The 20,769-nt window shown below is 43.1% G+C and overlaps 1 protein-coding gene across 1 annotated transcript in view; it reads right to left on the reverse strand.

The window, feature by feature from the left end:
- Positions 1-20,320, reverse strand: part of CSMD3 (CUB and Sushi multiple domains 3) — a gene marked incomplete at its 5' end in the record, with an annotated part of 553,604 nt that extends 533,284 nt beyond the window's left edge. Inside the window, one exon of the mRNA XM_081116493.1 lies at positions 20,143-20,320. Within this exon, the coding sequence (XP_080972619.1) occupies positions 20,143-20,320 (178 nt within the window). The remainder of the gene's footprint in view (positions 1-20,142) is intronic.
- Positions 20,321-20,769: the final 449 nt, after the last annotated feature.

The raw sequence follows: 20,769 nt of genomic DNA on the forward strand, positions 1-20,769 counted from the left end.
GGATGGGATTTTAAATATCTGTCCCAACTCCCACAAGTTAAATATAATAAAATAAAGACTCAGGTAAAATAAAAACAATGTGGAAACAATGGTTGGAAAATAGTCTTTTATGATCTGAAAGGTAATGTCAATAGAAATACGAAACACTCTCATGTTTCGTAAGTAAAATTCAGAGATATCTTGAACCCTATCATTGCTTCATACCTCAAGAAAAGTGGAAGCTCATAAAGATGAGATTTTATGAATGAATTGATGTAAAGAGGTGGGAATATCTAAGAGAAATAGAAATAATATAAGTACTAAGCTATCTCAATTATTTTCTTTTATAAAATAAGAAACTAGAAACAATATGTCCATAAATGTTCTGAAATATAAGTAATGTTTCAAGAGTCATTTCAAATTCTAAAACAAGTAAAACAGACAAGCAAAAGAAAATTAAAACTAACAAAGGGCAGGTTGAATGGCACAAAATTAGGACTAATGGCAAACTACAGAAAATAATGAAGGACTGAAACCTAACATATTATCACAAAAGATAAGAGGAGGTAGAAAACGATAAATATTAATACATATTAATTATTAAATATTATACAGAGTGATATCTAAAATGTCAGAAAATGGTAGGCCACTTAATGTTCTCTTGTGTTTCCGTGTGCTGTAAAGCAACCAGCATTTATTAAGGTTCCACCTCTAGAGCGCTGTGCAAGATTCCTTGGAGAAATAGGACTGCTAAGTACACAGCCATTGACCTCCCATATTTCTTATTACATGAGGGACGTAGAATATGCATAAATTACTAAATACAAGGCAGACTGTGGTAACAGCTGTAATTCTGATACAAATAAAATTTAGGGCTGATGTGAGGAAAGAAGAGTTTAATTTCAACTCGAGAGCACCAGAGAAATGAATCTGAGCAGGAGAGATGATATCTCAATAAAGTAGAGGATATATTCTAAGCCAGGGAACAGGTCTGTTTTGTGTAAAACAAAGTGATTTAAAATCCGCTCCAGAAATACCACATATAGAATGAGAAAGCAAAATAAATATGCTCACGAAAGACAACTGTAATAAAGAGCCATGGTCACCTAGAGGAGGCGCAGAGCATTAAATTCTACCTGTTACACCCTTAAGTGTAAACGAATTGAATTTTATTCTGTTCAGGGTGGCAGGTTCCTCCAAGTGCTCCCCATACTTCTGAACCACTAAGAAGTCTAAGACTGTGTTATAGAAAACATTTTCCTCGGGAGACTGGGGTCGGCCGCAACAGGTTGTTAACAGATTTAATTTTGTTTCAAGAACAATATCAGGAAATTAAACAGGAGGCAGAAATACATCAATGGTCAAAGAAGAATGGCAATGATTTAGATGAAAACCATGGTTGGTGTATTTGGAGCTTTTATACAGAAATTTGGCTAAAAACGACCAGTTAGAGAATTACAGCGAATCACATTAGCACCATAAGCACTGTGTCTGCTAAACGTTCGGGGCCCTCTTAAAAAATACTGTGTTGTTAGGGAGGTAAAATGTGATTTCCTCATACAATGCCCCCCCCAGTGGATGCCTGAAACGGCAGAGAGTTCCAAACCCTATATACGCTATGTTTTTCCTACACATACATCCCTATGATAGAGTGGGCATACCCAAATTGCCAGCATCACTGCTCTTTGCTTTGGGGCCATTATGAAGCAAATTGAGGGTTACTTGATCGCTAGCATTGCGATAGATACAGCAGGACAGTCTATCTGACAACCCGCACTTAGGTGGTTACCAAGGGATGTGGATAAGGGACTGATTATTCACACCCCCGCTGGGATGCAGCGGAACGGCAGATTTCATCACACTACTAGGAAAGGTGCACAATTTGAAACATAAATTGTTATTTCTGGAATTTTCCATGTAATTTTTTTGGACCACAGTTGCCTAAGACCACCGAGAGTAAAACCGAGAATAAGGGAGTACTGTATTAAAGAGTAAACATGATCTAAAATCTTATATACGTGGACGATTTAAAAATAGTCTTGTCATGCAGTCAAGTTTAAGTGTATTTCATTGTGAAAGCCAAAGAAATGCATTTAAAATGTTTACTGCATGGAGGTATAAGACGTAGTCACTAGCAACATCCTTTGGTGATCTGCTAAGGGACTGCCCTGCACAAAATTTCTCCTTGGTGATGGGGGCAGATTTACAGATGAAAAGATGACGCACAGCCCAGGCCGGGTGGCTCAGCTGGTTGTAGAGTCGTCCAGTACACCAATAGTTTGCAGGCTCGGTTCCCGGTCAGGGCCTTCCGATCCTGGTCAGGGCATATTCAGGAGGCAACAGAGCCGTGTTTCCCTCTCATGTCAGTGTTTCTCTCCTCCCTTCTCTCTCTAAAAATCAATAAACATATCCTCAGGGGAGGCTTAAAAAAAAAAAAGGTAATGTACACTAGAGGCCTTGAGTATGCGGGGCCACTGTCTCCCAGGCCTCCCGATCACAAAACCCCCCACAAGGCTCAAACCAGGGATCTGCCCCACAGTGTCCCTCTTCTTTCTCAGGCCGGTTCACTGTTCTGCCCTCTGACTCCCAGAAGCTTTGATGGCCCTTTAAATGGTGTTTGTTAACATATACTAAAGTGACTCAGTTCTGAGCTTCTCTTTCCCATTAGAATGAATTGCGGAGTCTTTGGTGGTGTGGAGAGACCATTATTCAAGTCGTTCTCACCTTTCAAATCCACCATTCTGACTGGAATTAGAAAACAGGAGCTCAGTGCAAGCTTATTAAAGTGGAAATGTCAAAACGTGTCCATAAAACTTAAAATTTATACTTTTACATTTCAGATAACATCCTAAGGAAATACTTTAAAATCTAGTAAGAAGACTAGGATTAAGAAATATAGTATAAGTTGGAGACCTAAGATAATATTATGATGCATATAAAAAAGTAATAATGACATCCCAAAGAGTTAGGCAACAAAAGAGGCTGTATTAAAATGTATCTTAATTTTACATAAATGTTTTCAAAAAATTGTTTATATACTGAGTGGTATAGATACACATAGTAATTAAAAATCTTTGTTATACATCACATATCAAACTTAACACAATATATTTTAAAATTACAAATAATAAAAAGTATATATTTGTAAAATAATATAAATTTTCATGTGTACTGACTAAATGAGAAAGGTGATTCAGAACCAAAAATTAAAACTTTAAAAACTAATCTTTTAACATAGATTAATAGTAATGTTTTCAAAGGACTACTTAGAAAAAAAAATGTTTTATGTGTCATAGTAAGACATAAAGGAACATAGAAACACAATAAAATGTCTCTTCCTTGCTAAAAGTTCAGAAGCCAGAAAAACAAAAATTGAGGTAATAAAACTAAAAATAGAAATAATGTTGGGAAAAATCTTAGTATTTGTTTTCAATTATATTCTTAGAAAATATTAACAAAATTCTTGAACTATGGTTTCAACCCACAATAAAAGAAAGTGGTGTTGAAAATAAAATCAGGACTATAAATAATGGTATAATGATAACTTGTGTGAACATTATCAAATCATTTGGATGAATATTATTCACAGAAATAAATACAAATAGCATTATAAAATGCTCAAACTGGTACAGAATATGATTAGGGGAAAAAAACACACAGAGAAAACATAGAAAATAATATAAAATATGCATTTTATAGTCCAAATTTATAAGAACAAAAAAATGTTTATTAATAAATCCAGAGAGAAAATGAACCAAATATTGAAAATACAATCACATGTGAAAAGAATTGTTGACTAGGGTCATGCAGGGTTCATCCCAAGATTGCAAGGCTGGTCACCATCCACAGGAATTGGTTAATATATCTTACCATTTTAACAGAGAAAAGTAGTTTAAAAATGTATAATTAGGAACATATATCCAAGAAAATAATAAAGTTTAATATTTATTCTTTAATTAAAACTTGTGAAAGGTACAGAGATCATCTTTTAACTTCTTTGTTGCAAAGGGTTTACCTTTAAGCAATGCCAAAATATAGCTAGTGTTGATTTACAAAACCAATTATTTGGGGTTAGGATATGATTACTCATTTTATCAAGGAGCCTGCTGATTTACAGAAAAAAGCACCTACCTCAAGGCTTAGCTTAAATAGCATTAGCATGTTATTCTAATGTATACAAAAGATGATTTAAAACCTGAATTATCTCATTAAATTTTTGAGAAAGGCATCTCATTCTAAGTTAATATGTTACTGAATAAATTGAAGTGTGTTTAGATACTTTCAAATAAATAGTCCCGTAGTTATTTAGTTGCAATAGTCATTATTAGTGACAATGCATGCTTCATAAAGTACTTTCTCACACTGGGCCCTGTTCTATCAGGATTATGCGAAGTTTACAAAGAATGTAAAAGATGAGGAACCTAAGCCTAAAAGAAACTGGGCACTTAGGGTCACTGGCCTGTAGGATGTAACTGTTCCTAGAACCTACATTCTACTCTGTTAGCTCAGAGGTGGAGGGTAATCATAATAAATGTTTCCAACTTAATTTTCTTTATGATACATTATTATTGGAAAATGTGCTCTCACAATGAACAATTATTTTTGATACAAGGGAAATTTATCAGGGTTCAGTATTTCTTTGAGTTCTTACTCTGATGATAATCGAGGTTTAATACAGAGAGTTCAAGTAAAAGAACCTGGATTACATATTCAAAAGTGAAAGTAGCAAAGGTGATGCATACCTTTACATGCTGAATAGATATACAAAATTTTGATGAATTATTTTGATATCATTGCAATAATCTGGTTATTACTTAACAGGAAAGGAGTAAAGGGAAGACTAGATAATACAGGCATGACATTTATACAGCTTTGCTAATTTAGCACTCTCCAAGTCTGTTCCCTGCTGATCGATGGGGGAAGGGACTGGACAGAGGCAGTTTGGATCATGCCCAGTAAGGTCTGAGGGATGTGGGAAGGTGCCTACCTGTCTGTCAGTCACACCTGGGAGTAAGTCAGTGGCCAGAATAGGAGTGGCCACTGCAAGTGGGAAACCTGAATATCTAAACTTCCAAACAAAGGTAGCACCTGCTCCTGGTTTTTGCTCACCTTCTCATGCCCGGGCTCTTTGCTCTTGGCCTTGGGCCCTATGGCCCCCTGGCTCTCCTGTGGCACGGGCTGTGCTCCCTGCATCCATGTGGCCCACAGCCACGCGGGGCCCACACAAAGGACTAATGGACTTTTAATCAACTTGGATGCTGAACTCCATCTGGCTGCAACGTGGAACAAAAGCTCTGGACACTGGCCCTCTTCTGGCACTGCTGGAACCCCAAGAGCACCTTTTTCAGGGCTGGCTTAAGGGGGATGGGACTTTGCAAGCTGAGGAATGTAACTCCACGCAAATAAAGCCTTTTACCACACCTCATTCTCCAGTGGCTTCCGAAAATACTTATTTCACCCGTACTCCAAGAACATCAACCCCATTCCCATGAGCAAGGGAGGAATTTGATTCTCCGATAACACTTCTATTTCCTAGAAAACGATGGATACCCAAACAGATATCAGTAACTGCTATTAATGGAGTTAGAAACATTTGAAGTGTATAACAGCTGAAAGATTGGGGCAATATACATTGATTTTTCTGAGTGCAGGTTGGACTTAAACTAAATTAATGAATTCAATGAACTGTAATCCAATTCAATTCTCCTAATATTTAATGAGTTCCTACTCTGTTTATAAGGTACTAAGTTAGGTATAGAGATCCCATGCTAGGTGATTTAAGATCTTTGACATACTTTCTTTTACTCAGTAGAGTTATAAATTAAGGAAACGTGTTTTATTTATTTTAGATTTCTAAGCAATGAATTCATAGAAAGTTTTCCATGAAGTCTGGGTTATTGAAAATAGGAAGAATATAAGTAAATATGAAATGAGACCTTATACATACATTATAGTTATGGTTTTCTTTCTATTTTAATTTGTAAAAAGAAAAAATACAGTATTAGGTAGCATTAAATACAATACCTAACTATAATAATATAACACTATATATTTATATGTATACAGGTGATATATATTTTTTAACAGCAAACTGTAACTTAATAAAGGATTCAGCAAAGCATATCCCAGCACTAACATGAGGCTTGTCCCTCTGGTAACATAACCAGTCTGACTTTTCTGAATTCTCCTGTTTCTATAGCCTTCCTTTCATCTCTGCAGCATATAAAATAAATTGTTCTAAGTTCAGAAATACTCCGAAAAGGAAATAACCTTATACATGTGAACAAATTAAGAATTCATCTCAATTTCTGGAATTTTTTTCCCCTCAAAGTCAATGAAACCCTGTTCAATGTGATAAAAAGAGCAAAGGTTTTGAGTTGGGTAAGCTGGATTTGAACTCTATTTTCTCCACTTGTTAGCTAATTTCCTTTTTCTAAATAATTTCCTCAAATTTAAGAAGGAGCTAAGTCTCTCTCTCTCATGCAAAATTGAGACGCCTAAATGAGAGGCACTCACCGTCCACAGCAGTGGTCAGAGAAAACCATTTTCTTTTCCTGCCATGAAGATGAGAAAATAAATGAAGATTCCGAAGAAGCAGAAATGCCTAAAGACTTATATTACTGAGAAAAAAAATGTTTTCACGAGTACGTTAGAGAAAAATTGACTATTTTAAAAATTTAAGTAAAAGTATAGGAGACAGAATTTATAAAGTGTGAATACAGGGCATCCCCAAAGAATGGATACACACTTTGAATGATTATAAAGTCAGTGTTTATTTACAGTTCATTTTCAAAATTTAAAAGAATCTACAGAAATGAATATTTTTTTTGTCAATGCCTGTTTTCAAACTGATGACCGTTCTGGTCCAGTCACTGCTGATAACCTGAAGCGATGGAATCGCAAATATCAAGAATCATTTTGTTCAGTACTTGTGCGCCCTTAATTTATTGACTGCTGCCAGTTTTGTACCATAAACTTTATCTTTTACGTACCCCCATAAAAAAGTCTAGTGGCACTTTAGGGTAAATTTTCTTTGTTCAATGCATAGTCTGGTTTCACCCATTATTTCAAATCAGTTAAACCTGAAAAGGAGTGGAAATTAAGTGAGTTATCAGCTGTTAAAGTGTGTATACATTTTTTGGGACGCCCTAATTTTGTGCTTAAATACACAATTAGTAAGAATGTACATACTTATTAGACATTGTGATTATTATTGACTGCATTTAATTTTGGAGTTTAAACAGTACTTGAAGCGTGTGTAGCAGAGTTGCCTCTTTTATCCAAACACCCTTCTTAGAACTAGCTGAGCAGGCAGACACCGCCAATCTACGACCCCTTCTAATTTCCATGAAGGCTGGCCGCACATCTTATAGGTGACTCCTGAGATTCTCTTATGTATTAACAACCAAAGAGCCAGCTTGAGAACCGCTCCACTTCATTTTAAGCAAGCAGTCCCGGTTATAATACTGACATTATATGTAAATGGTTAGGAATACGTTGAATGGAAAAGAGAGCTAGAAGTTGAGAACAAAAGACAGAATGAACGGAAAAGCAGAGCAGAGTTGGTTATTTGTGTAATAAAGCTTTGTGAAAGGTAAAGGGACCACTTTCTTTGTTATGTCAAAGAAAAGAAACAGACATTGGTTTTGAAACGTTGCAGGAACAAGTCAGCATGTCCTGCTGATTGTCTCCCATGCCTTAGTTTGGGGTTTCAATAAATGGAGCTAATCCTATGTATTGTGGAAAGTGTTGGAAACTCACCTTGGTGCACGAGGAAATTCCTCTCTTTAGTTGTACCACGTTAAGTAAAACAATCCAAAGCTTTTATCTCAAGCTTCTAAATTTACTTTCCTCCCCTGCTGAAGTAATGGAAGTGGGGAAGATAGCAATTTACATAGATAATAGGAGTGTTTGGTTTTAATCTTACATTAATAGTCAAGATTTTGAGACTTAGAAACTGAAAAGCCTCTCGACATTTGTTGCATTAATAAACATTAAATCTGGTTTCTTACTAAATTGTCATTAAATAATGAAGAAGTGAGCCTTATGGAATGTGAAAAGGGCTAGGGAGATGGAAATTAAGTAGGATGTTGGTGCATACAGTAAAATAACATGAATCATCCAAGTAATCAGTGTGGGGGGAATGAAATAAATATAAAATACTACATCAAATTTGGTGAATGCCCTACCCTTGTAAAGATAGACCATTCTAGTTGACTCCTATGGACCAAAATTGGTTAAATAATCTAATGCCAGTGTTTCATCCTACACCCATTCATAAATCCTTCTATTGCTCTTTATATTACAGATTAAAAATAAAGCAAAATGAAATATAATCTACTTATTTTAAGTCTCTAATAAAGCCAAAAATAAGGTATAGAAAATCATAACATAAAGTTATATTTTATACTTACTTATTTGTTTGGCCCTTTACATGTGTTGACCTTGGTTAAGTTTGCTCAAGGCTCATTTCATGAGTCACTAAATGAAGGAGCAGAAATTTAAACCTAAATCTGAAAGCATTAGCAAGCCAGTGAGGAGTTCTGAAGCAGAAACTAACATGGAAAAATAAAACGGGTAAGAAGCACAATTTGCTGATCACAAACTATTATATAACTGTACAAACACTGTTACAGAAATACATGTGGGATGGTCATTAATACTGGATAAACTAGTTAATATCAGTTGGCTGAACAGATGGAAGTCAATAAACATTTTAATTGAAAATTACAAGGGAAATTAAATTAGATTAAGTCACAAAATGATGCATTTCTTTGGAAAGTTCCAAACATTGTCTGTAGAATGTTAATACTTACCTATGATAAGATAAAGACTTACTATATGAAACATGTAAATAAAGGTGGTATATCACCGATATTGGATGATAAAAAATCCCATTAAAGAACTAAACAATTTCACAATAACCAAATTGCTTTGGTATTGTGTTCACAGAAAGCCTGCTTCAAAATAAAGACTCTGCATTCTTTTAGGGTAGTGGCTAAATATTCATCGCTATTTTCTTTTCTTTTTTTCTTTTTTTTCTTTTAGAGAGAGAGGAAGGGAAAGAGAGACAGAGAACCATCCACGTGAGAGCAAACCAGGGGAGAGTGAAGTATTGTCAGCTGCGTCCTTCATGCTCCCCACCTGGGATCCAGCCTGTGCCCCGATCAAGGTCGGGATCAAGGGGCAACCCTTCGGTGCATAGGAAGACACCCCACCAACTGAGCCACACTGGCCAGGGATCTACATTCTCAAAGTCCAGGCAAGGGCTTTACAGACACAGTGGTCTTCCATACATGACTGATGGCTGAAGGAATGTGTTGATGAGTCTCAGAACTGATCAAATAAACCCCTGGTTCTTCCTGTAGTCATAAAATCTACTGATCACTATACCTTTCACAACTCCTGACTTAAAATGTGTCAAAGCTACAATTTTCAATTCAAGATAATACTATTTTAATAAAAGACATAATAACCCAAACTTGACTTTAACCAGAAGAAAATGATAGAAACAACTAATATCATATTTACATGAACTAGCACAAGATATAACCCAGTATCACTAACATCTTCCAATTTCTTTCAAGACCTTTGAGGATTTTGCTTTTGAAAGAATTAACCCAATTAGAAAGCAGTGTTTATAAAATAGAGATTTCAATAATCTATGCAATGACAGGTAAAAATAAGTAGTTATCTTCAAATTCTTGAAAAATGGCTGATTTCTAAAGTCTTACACATTGGTAATATTTAAAGATTAAGTTCAAAATGTCATTTCTGATATTCATCTATTAATATGTTAATGAATACTGCCAAGCTAACACAGATATTAAAGATTTCTTGGCACTTTGCTAGAAAATTGATTTTAAGAGTTACTATTTGACCTCTTTTAAAAAGATTTGAGATGAAAAACCACTCAAGTACCAGTAGGATTTTCAGGTGGAAGTTTTTTTTAAGCCATGAACAGAGAGCTTTGAACATGAATTAAATACAAGTAAGCGTGGGCCTGTCAGCATTTCTATTGCAAACCTCATTTAAGAGACTTTATCATCTCTTTCATCTTTAGAAGTTATGAAGCTGGAAGTTGGGAAACAAATTAGCAGCCTAAATGCAAATTTGTTTACATAAAAATTTGAATTGGTTCGGCTGTTTTGATTTAGACATTAGCCAAAACCCCTTAACTCGAGGTTTCTCTCTATGTGTGAACACTGAGGGAATATTCTGTCTAGACTACATAGTTCCGTTGCTTAGAGCACAGAGCCAGTACATGCCAGGTAGCCAGCGTTTCATCTCCAGGAGATTCAGTTGTATTTATTCTGCCTGTTCTCCTAACTTTGATCCCTTATCTTGAAAATGCAGCTTTTAGCAACACAGAGCTCAATGCTGGATAGAACACGCAGGTAGATCAGCATAAATTCACTACCAACATTTGGGAGAAATTCAAATTACTCATCCAATAACAGATTCTGAAGAGACATTTCTGTACATGAAAATGTCATTTAAAGACTGAAAGCAAAGTCATTTCAAACAATTACAAATTACCTGAAATTAACAGTATCGTATTATATTTTAATAGAATACAACAAAGTAGATTCATATTAACATCTCTATATTAAAATACTCATAATAAAATACAGCTTAAACTTATCTTTTTAAATTATCCAGTTAATATACCGCAGGTACCCATTATGTGGTATTATAAGAGAAAATAAAATTAACATTTTTTCTTCAGAATTTCAAACCAGACAACCCTCATAGTGTAAACAAACAAAAATATAAAAGATATGTCCCTATAAAAAACTAAGATAGGTATTTGAGAAATTAAAATAATATCAAATAATAAAGCACAGCTGATAATTTTATTAAGTAACTCTGAACGGGAAAACAAGTGGTTAATGGGAATGTGAACAAGCTTATAAAAAGGTATTTTAATTAGCAATTCGCTTCTCCTTCTCACCACCAAAATCATCAAAACAAAATGTGGAATTGGGGAGGGGTGGGAAATGGGGGAGGGGGTAAAGGGGAGAAAATGGGGGATGTCTGTAATACTCTCAACAATAAAAAAGATTTTTAAAAAATGTCAAGGCAATTTCTGATTTAAAATTTCAACAAAATAAAGTGAATTATTATAAAAATAAGAGTCAATTTTAAAATAGAGAACTTTACTGACAATCAATTTTCAACACTAAACAAAATTTTGAAATTCATAGTTGCAGGAAATAGACTTGGAGACAGATTGTAGATGTACCTTTATCCCTGACTTTTGCCAGCCTTAGAGAAATCTACATCTAGCTGTTGTAAGATGCAAAACTACTTAAAATAAGGATGTCCCATAAAAAAGTGTGCAATGTAATAAGAATGTTCTACGAACAGTGTATAGGAAGGTATCAGCGTATCTGAGCTTTAAAATTAAAAACGTCGGCAAAAATAACAAATCTAAAATATACACCAACGAAACATAATATTTTAATAATGCAAGAAGAAAAAAGCTAGTTGATTGTGGAAGAGTCGGAAGTTCAGAAAGGACAAAAGTACAGTGCTTTTGTTACATACGAAAATAAACTTGGTTACGTTCACAAGAAAATGTAATGCTATTTAATGTATGTATTTTTCTTTTGTAGATGACAATGTATGCTTCAATGCTCCCATTTAATTTTTAGGTTAATCTTTAAATTGCATATTAAGTGTCTCATTTACCAATATTATTACATACGTGTATGTGTGTCTCCTGACACGACTGTTTCAGGAAATACTGCTTTAAGTCTGGTCAAGATTTGGGGGTAGGCACAGCGTTCTTTCATCTCCACGCCCATAAACCAATTAGGAGCAACATAAGGAGGCTCTTAAAGCAGCACCCGATAAAGAGACGCGTGCCCTGGACGGAAACTGAAAGGCTGTTTGCACTCAGGCCTGGCGAGTCGCCGCCTTCCTCTCACCTGCCTCCTCTCATGTGAAGACAGGCCGCTGCCCCTGAGCATTTGACCAGGGCGCACGCACGCAGTGAAGTACACTGTGCAGATGGAACGTGGATACAGATATTTTTTAAGTACCTTCCCCTGGCCCACAAATAAATCTAACGTACATTCCCTGGCTAGTCGACACTAGACCAGACAGTAAAAATGGTTATAAGAGCTTTCCCAGCCTTAAAATTCTATACGATCAGATGGAAGATTAAGGTACCAAAAGGAACAAATTTATTTTCCAAGGATCAAAATACAATTGGCAAACAATTTTTATGTCCACATATTATTTTATATGTGAAATCCATAAGTTAATCTGCATTCATAAATTGTAAATTTTACTCAAGACATGGGTTAGAATCTAAGAGTTATAATAGAATTGGGTTTTTTTGCACTTAATGAACTAAAGAGTTTTATGTATTTTATTGGCATGTTTAACTGATGTGTTATTGTACATTTAATTCACTTACTATTCCTTTAAAAAGTAGAAAATACTACTTTTTCTCTGGCCTCAAGAAACTGTGAATAATTTGTAAATGGAGATAACAATCTGTACATAAGTGATAACAGCTATCTCACAAGACGCTTGATAGGATTCTAAGTGGGGAAATGAGAAAGCCACTGTTTAAGATGTAAATGACACACAATATAACGGGCTTAGCACAGAGCTTCCCACTTAAAAAAAAAGAGAGACATAAAGAATTATCTCCTGATACCATTTCCCAAAACATAATAATGCCATATATCCTCTCTACATCTGAAGTATCTGAACATTCTGGAGTCAACCAGATGAACTTGTTGTGTGATGGAAAACTACGGCAGGAACCCTGCTTTTTCAAAGTTATCAAAACTTAATAAGTCCACTTCTGCAGAATCTATTTGCACTTATAAATTTCCTTTCAAAGTGGTATCCATCCATATTTTTAAATGTAATATTTTTTAAAATTCTCACAATCACTGTAATATACATAATCATGACTATTCCTTTAAAATTAACTAACATGCAGCAAAGAGAGGAGGAAGGCCTTTATAATCTGGAACATTTTTACTAGGTTTAGTAAAAATCACTTATCCTTTCTAGGCATATGCATTTATTGTATAAAAAATTAGCACTGAATTAGCTGATATTTAAGAATCCTTCCAGCCCTGTAAACACCATGATTTTTTGTACAAGATGAATACACAAATTCATGTAATTTCATTAATTGATCAATATTAAAATAAATCAATATTGAAATGCAACAGATGAAATGAGCCCAGGAGCAGGGGTAACATTTTAAAGCTCTGGGTCTGGCCCTGATTCATGGAGCCAGCACCTGAAGTAACTGAGTAACGGTGATAAGGGGAAATTTCAGAGTGTTTCTCAAATGGATAACAGCCTGGGAACTTAGCCAAAGTGCAATAATAGCTAGTGAGAAGATGGTACATTTTTCATTTACTGCTATGGAAAAGTTAGGGCTGCTTGTGTAAGGGATAAAGTACATGAGAGCCCGTACTGGCCTTGCACATGGAAAGTATTTTGATAATACTGATGATTGCGAGTGCCCGGCACTGTATAGGTTTCATCTATAATCTCCTTATAGGCCTACTGATGTTCTAAACTCCTTTAAAAAAATAGATAATGAAACTGAAGCTAAGGAAAGCTGAGTTGATAATAGAATCATTATTTGACATCAGGTCTTGGTGGCTCCAGAACCCTTGCTCTTTCCACTTTACTCCAATGGTTCTCAAATTGTAGAGTGCATGAGAATTTCTTGGATGACTTGTTAAAAATACCAATGCCTGTGCCCAACTACCAGGGCATCTGATTCAATAGGCCTGTGGTGGGGATCTGAGAATTCTTATTTCTAACATATTTCCAGAGGATGCTGATGCTACTTGTTCAGGAACACTTTAAACATCACTGTAGTGCAACCACTTAAGAGCCAATCGAATAATATTGTGATGTCCAATGCCACGCGATGATCATTGATATTCCTGTTATCCAGTTACAAAGTATGTGATCCTTATGGTAATGCTGTAAATTTAGGTGTTTTTTAGAGGAGATTTCAAATTGGGTTGTGGGTAACAAGCCATCATTACATAGAAAATAGTAATCCTTATGACTTCACTACCAGCAGCAAGAAATAGCTTAACTAAGAGCCTGATGCACATTTGATGACCGTAAGATTGGAGGCTTGAGAGAAAGGCGACTATCACTACTGAGACCATGAATACGGGATGGCATTCAACAAATTGATTTTTCTCAGTGACTTTGATAAAAGTGATATTCCTGATGAGAATGAGAGCCTCACAAGGGACCTAATTCTGAGAAAATCTTGCAGACATGGAGATCAATCTCCCTGGAACGTAACATGAATCGCCCGCCTGCTCATCCTGAGAGAAAAGATGAATTTGGTAAGAGTTGTCTGTTGTATCATCCTTACCGGACCTCATGCAAAATCCAAAATCAGAACTGACATTGTATCCCTAAACTATAGACCCCTTTGAATTGTGAGTAGAGGGAATGGAAGAAAGGAGTTATGTTTTAATGTATCTCTAGATAAAAATAAAATGGCCTTATGTTTTATTTGCATCTCACACTTTTTTGTTCCCTAATCTCTTCATTTGCAAGCATTTTACTTCTAATATCCCAGACAACGGAATTCAAAATACAAGATGGAATATTTTCTCAAACAGTCATGTTGCCTAAAGTAATAGGTTCCTTGCCAGACATATTATTGGTTGCTTCTAAGTTACTTAACAAATTGGACAAGCACTGCAAGTATTTGATATCCTGAAGCACTTTCTGGAGATCCTGATGAATAAATAGAAGGACTTCACCTCTTGGGACATGGGGAGAAGTACATTTGGAGCCTAAGGAACCAAGGTTTAGGCCCTAAGATTTGAGATCTTAGACAAGCATTGAACATCAGAGTTTGTTTCCACATAAGTACAAGGACACTATTAAAGTCCGACGGCTCTCACGCTTTTGTTTTCTCAGATTTCACTTATAATAGAGTTTCACTTTTACTGTATTTCGAACCATGTATAGACGCCACCAGCTACTGCTTCATTTTATTCCTTCGCTGTTTCTGTAGACACCAAATTGTGTGTTCAGGGAAAAGACATGCATGCCCCAAATATATTCAAGGACCCCACAAAGAGTGACTCTAGTTAATATCGTGAACAGTGATGACTCCTGTAACGGAGTCGATGCTCCTGGGGTACTTCACACGTTGAATCACTGCACCCCCTTTCTCCCGGAAGGATCTCGGAGGAGCTGGTATCAGGCTCCCAAGAGGCTGAAACCTGCTCCTGAACTGTTTCTGCTCACACACTTTTGCTACACCCAGCGGCGAGTGTGTGTGTGTGTGTGTGTGTGTGTGTGTGTGTGTGTGTCCCCTCCCCAACGCGTCCACACCAGAAGATTCCGGGAAAACACACTGATGCAAAATGACATTTCAGAACCATTTCAACAAGGTAGCTGTCCAGGGCAAGTCCGGCTCGGGATCCTGGGTGCGGTTCCAGCCCCTCCGGGGGGCGCCTCGGGTGCGCTTGGCCACTGGGCGGGGCACAGCCTCCCCGGGCCTCCCGCCTGCCTTTGGGGACCTTCCTTGGGCGCCCCGCTCCGGGCTGTTCTGCGGGGCGCTGCAGTCCCCGGGGCGCCCCGCTCTCACCCTCGGCTGGCCGCCCCAGCCCGCCCCAGAGGGGACCACCCGGCGATCCCGCCGCCCCCGCGCCCCGGCCTGTCTCCTGCGGCTCCTCCGGGGTCCCGCGGGGCCGCTGCGGAGCTCGAACCCCGGGCCCCGCCCCCCGCTTGCCTCCGGCGCCCGGGCCCGGTGGGGATGCGGGTGGTCGCAGAGCCGCAGGAGCCCCCCCGCCCGTTCCCCGGGAGGCCCCCGCTCCCCGCGCCCGCCAGAGTTGAGGCTGAGAGCGCGCAGCGCCGCGGTCCGCGGGCCAGAGGAGCCTCCCGGTGCCTCGGCGCGACCGCGGGGCGGTGCAGAGTCCCGGGGACACGCACCAACCGTCACCGCCACGCGTTTCCTCCTCGGACTCCCCTCCCCCTCACTCTCGAGGCCTCCCAGAGGCCTCCGTGCCAATCCCTGGGGACCGCCTCCTTCCTCCCCGCAACACACCCGCACACACACACGCGCACACACACGCACAGACACACGCATGCACCCGCACGCACACACGCGCACACACACGCGCACACACACGCACACACACGCATGCACCCGCACACACACACGCGCACACACACGCACACACACGCATGCACCCGCACACAGACGCGCGCGCACGCGCACATCCCCCACGCGCGCACACACACGCACGCGCACACACCCCACACGCGCGCGCACATGCACGCGCACACATGCACGCGCACCCCCCCACGCGCGCACACTCACTCACACACACACACACACACACACACACAGGAACGCAGGCTGGCTCCCAGGTCCAAGTCAGGCACCCGGTTCCAGCCCGCGCGGGGCCTGGGAATTTGCGGGAGCCCGGCCTCTGAAGGACAGTGAGGAGTGCTCCCAGGGGACACAGACAGGCCGTCGGAGCTGCGGCCTGGCGGGGATCCCTGAACTCACGCAGAGGCGTCACCTCCCAGCTGGTGTCTCAGTCTCAAACCTCACGGGAGGGCTTCGGGTGGTGATGATGGGGGGGGGGGGGGTTGCTGTTACTGTTTGGTCGAGGCATTAACCCACCCCGCTCCCCTTTGAAAAGCTCCGTTTTCCTGACCTGCCAGGTCAGACTGTCTCTTGGGGGGTGGGGGGGTGAAGGTATCGGTCCGGAGACCTGGACTCCAGGCTGGGCCATTCCCAGGCTCCTTGAGAGGTGCGAGGCGGAGCAGCTCCCACCACGTGCACACTGGGGACAAGACCCTTCCCAGTGGTAACTAACTGCGGAGAGGGCGCGAGCCCCAGTTTGCAGAAGAGCCTGGGGATGGGAGTAAGACCTCCTTGGATTCCAGGGCACGCGGGAACGTGGATCCTTCTGGAAGTCGGGAGCCCTAAGAGACGCCCCAGAAGCGCGGCCTGGCGCCGGGTCCGGGACCAGCACACTGGCTCCCACCTGCTGTTGACCGAGGTCAGTGTACTCTGTACCTTCCCTGATGGGGGTGTGCTCTCCCCGCGATCCCAGGAGAAGGGATATGGGAAGGCACCCCGAGTGTCTGTTTACGTGGGCGGGACGTTTAAGCAGGACTTGGAGATGCACAGTTTCTGTCTGAGGGAGACCTCAGCTGACACCCCGCAGCTGCGGGCTGCACTAGAAACCCCTGCCTGCGTGTGCGTGTGCTTGTGTGCATGTGTGTGCATGTGTGAGCATGTGTGTGCGTGTGGGCTCCAGGTGGAAACAACGGGCCAGCAGCAGGTCTAAGCAGCCCCTGCCCTGCCCCCCCCCAATTTGCTGCCCTGCACCGCCTTTTATTTCAGATGATGACAGTGGAGATAAAACGCCCCACTCTGGAGGCTCCGGCCTACTACCCACGGCCACTGTGTCTTGCACGCGAGGTGTTTGCTCCCCGAGCCTCTTTGTCATTGCTGTTGCAGGCAGCCGCGGGGGGCGGGGGGCGGAAAGTGCACGCCAGGGGGAAACCTCCAGGCGCAGGGAGATGCTCACTTGGAGGACCGCGTCCCCGGACCTCCTGAGCCCCAGCTGGCTGGACCCCGACCTGCAAAGCGCTTCCAGCGGCTCCCACCGGGAGCCTTCCCGTGGGCCTGAGAGTCCAGAAGAAACCGCGTGGGAGACGAACGCGGGCATCGGCACCACGGGAAACGTGTGCCGTTTCAGCAGTGCCATGTTTAGGGGAAGCCTTGCGACTAGGGTGAAATGGAAATAAAATAAAGAGACGAGAGGTGCCGTCACAACTGGCACCGCCAGACCACAGGCAGCAGGTTGGAGCACATGGCCCAAGTTTGTTTCTCAGAACCTGAGGCCAGCGTTCCAAGTTGTAAGAAACAGGCGAGGTCTCCCAAGCGGCAGACAGGTGACAATAAAGAACCTTATTACCACTGAAAGCGGGTTTTTTTTGTTGTTTTTTTTTTAAACGGTCCTCCGTAGAACATTGGTTTTGGACCGGACCAAAGCGAGTGTGACACACTCCTTCCTCCCCATGTCCCCCAAACTGGAATACACTCAGTGGAGACCGGTTATCTTAGCGCAAAGCCCGCAGGTTGTGAGCAGAGGACAGGGGTCCCGTGTCCCGGGCCACTTAAGAGCAAATGAAGGCGCCCTTCCTTTCCTGGGCGCGCCTTGTCGGGGAAATACGGTAGGTGCGGGCCGCGGGGCTGGCGCCGCGGGCGGCGGGGCCCCGCGTCTGGGAGGCCGGCGAGTCTGTCTGCCTCGGAGACTCCCTCTCCCCCACCTGCCCCCGAATGTGTTTCGGCTCAACAGGTATCACTTGGAAACTCGCGCTTAACCCCGGGTCACCCTCTAGCAGGAGCCGCCCCGACAGGCTTCCTGAGACCTCCCCGCGCCCCCCCGCGCCCCGCGCGCGCCTGGCAGGCAGCCCCAGGGCCACCCACTACCCGGGGACTCCCAGGGGCAGGCGAACCGAGCGCGGGCCGGCGACGACTCCCCTCGTAAGCAACCCGAGGCGCGTTTTTGCGCACGAGTGGGTGCAGTTCTGCAGCTTACAGCACACGGCTTGGCTCAGAGCTGCGCGGAGGTTCCGGGGGGGCGGGGGGGGCGGGGGGGGCGGGGGGGAATCCAGCCTTAAGGAGCCGGTCGAGATTTGCAGAGCTGTTGCTGCTCAAGAGACCAGGGTGACTACTTGGCATTTAGAGATGTAAATTAAAATTCGAGACATGCCCCCCCTCCCCCGCTATCGTTGGTCCTAATAGAGGGAGAGGTAACCCCTCCAGCTTCCTCCACCCAAAACATGAATTATCATTTCCACTGAATGCAAATGGGCTGCCTTCGGTGGGGGGACAGCCAGCTGCAAGCTGGACAATAAACTGTTTCATAGAGACGCGGGCCGATTGCGGTTCAGAGAGGCGCCCCTTCACAAAGGATGAAGCGTCCAGTTTGTGTTGACAGCCTTGGCGCCCCTGGGCCAAGGCCCCCCACCCCCCTGCTCCCCACACACACACCCCGCCTGCCCCTGGCACCCAGGCGACCAGGATTTGAAACTAGCATCACTGAAAGCGAGAGCCATCGTGTCCGCTGGAGCCGACATGAGTGTGGGGAGGTGATTGCTGAGGAACGACGGCAGGAGTCATAAGCACCTCCTGAATATTCTTTGCAGCAATTCATGGGCAGCGCGGTGCAGGATAAGTTGTGGAAGAGAGCCGGGGATCGGTTTCTCCCCCGAGGACAGTCCCCCTTCCGAGGATCCCCGCTGCCCCTTGCCTTCCTGCCCAGGGATCCATTCTACATCTCGCCCCCACCTCCCCGCGTCCGGGCATGTGGCACGCGCTCTACCTGCCTGGACCCTGAGACTTGCTGGGGGGGGGGGCTCTTTCTGGTCGTCAGCTAATGACTTTCCTCCCACCTCCCTTCATCCCCAGAGGTGGCTCTTTACACCTCAAGGTGTCTCCGACGGTTTGAAAGCCTCGCTCTAAGCCAGACCCGTAGCGCAGGACGCAGGGAAGCTCCCTCAGCACTTAGCGATGGGTCCGAGCCCACAGAATTTCTTTCACTCATTTATGTAGGTGCTGGTGGTGGGGGGTATTGGGGGACCCCCTGTGCCCTCATGCATTTAAAACCACCACATCCCTAGCCTGTCGATAACTTTCCTACCTAAAACGGGTTAAAAAAAAGAAAAAGAAAAAAAAAGCATTCACAGGAGTGTCTTTCATATAAATATTCCCACCAAGGCGCCCAGCCCGGCCGGCTCGATCCGAAATCGGGGTAACCCCCGGCGCCCCGAAAAGTCTGGCGGAGGAATTCTGCCGGGGCGCCCGCTCGTCAGGGAGGCTAAGAACCCGCTCACGTACTCGCCGGAGCAAACCGCAAGAATATTTATTGAGCCCGGGCTCAATCACCGCATTGAACGCCGACTCTGGCAGGCGGAACGCGTTTCCTAGCTGAGCGGGGGGGCCGTGAATCAACTCCTTCAGCACCACCGTGCTCGGGGCGTCCGTGCAAACCACAAAGTGAGCCCCCGGCCTCCCTCGGCCGCAAGTCCGCTCGCCTCCACGCAGAGCAGAGGGGAACCCCCTCCCCCAAAATAAAATAAAAATAGAAAAATATAAGGCAGACCTACCTCTGGCGCAAGACACCGTCAATAAAAAGACGAGGTTCCAGAACGTAAATCCACTTTGCGTGCCCATTTTCTTCCCGAGGGCGAAGTGCGGGCGGCCGCATGTGGCGCAGCGCGCGCGGCGGGGCTGCGGGGGCGCGGGCCGCGCGGCGGGGCTCTGGGGGCCGCGGGGCCCCCGCATGCCGCTGGCGAGCTCGCAGTCGCCGCCCTGCGCGGAGCCGCCGCTGCTGCCGGCGCGGTCACGGCGCCGAGTGAATGGCGGCGCGGGGAGAGCGCGGCAACCTTGACGCGGACTCAACCATCTCTCCGGCGGGGGCACCGAGCTCCCGCGCCCGAGCCCGCCTTCGCTCGTAGGGCTTTTTTTTTTTCGGTTTTTTTTCCCTCCGCCCAAATCGACCTCAGTCCCGGCGCCCGACGGGAACCGCGAGCGAGCCTCCGGCCGCCGCGCGCGGCTCCGACCAACTCCCCGCAGCGTCTGGAATCCAGGGGCTCGGGTCGGGTTTTTTTTTTTTTTTTTTTTTTGGTTTTTTTTTTTTTTTCTCTCTCCCCCAATGGATCGATGTGCCTGTAAAAGCAGCCCCAGAAATACCACGTTAGCGAGCCCCCCGCGAGGCGGCCGCGCGCCGGGGG

Source organism: Miniopterus schreibersii (assembly GCF_964146895.1).
Source record: "Miniopterus schreibersii genome assembly, chromosome: 17".
Classification (NCBI taxonomy): domain Eukaryota; kingdom Metazoa; phylum Chordata; class Mammalia; order Chiroptera; family Miniopteridae; genus Miniopterus; species Miniopterus schreibersii.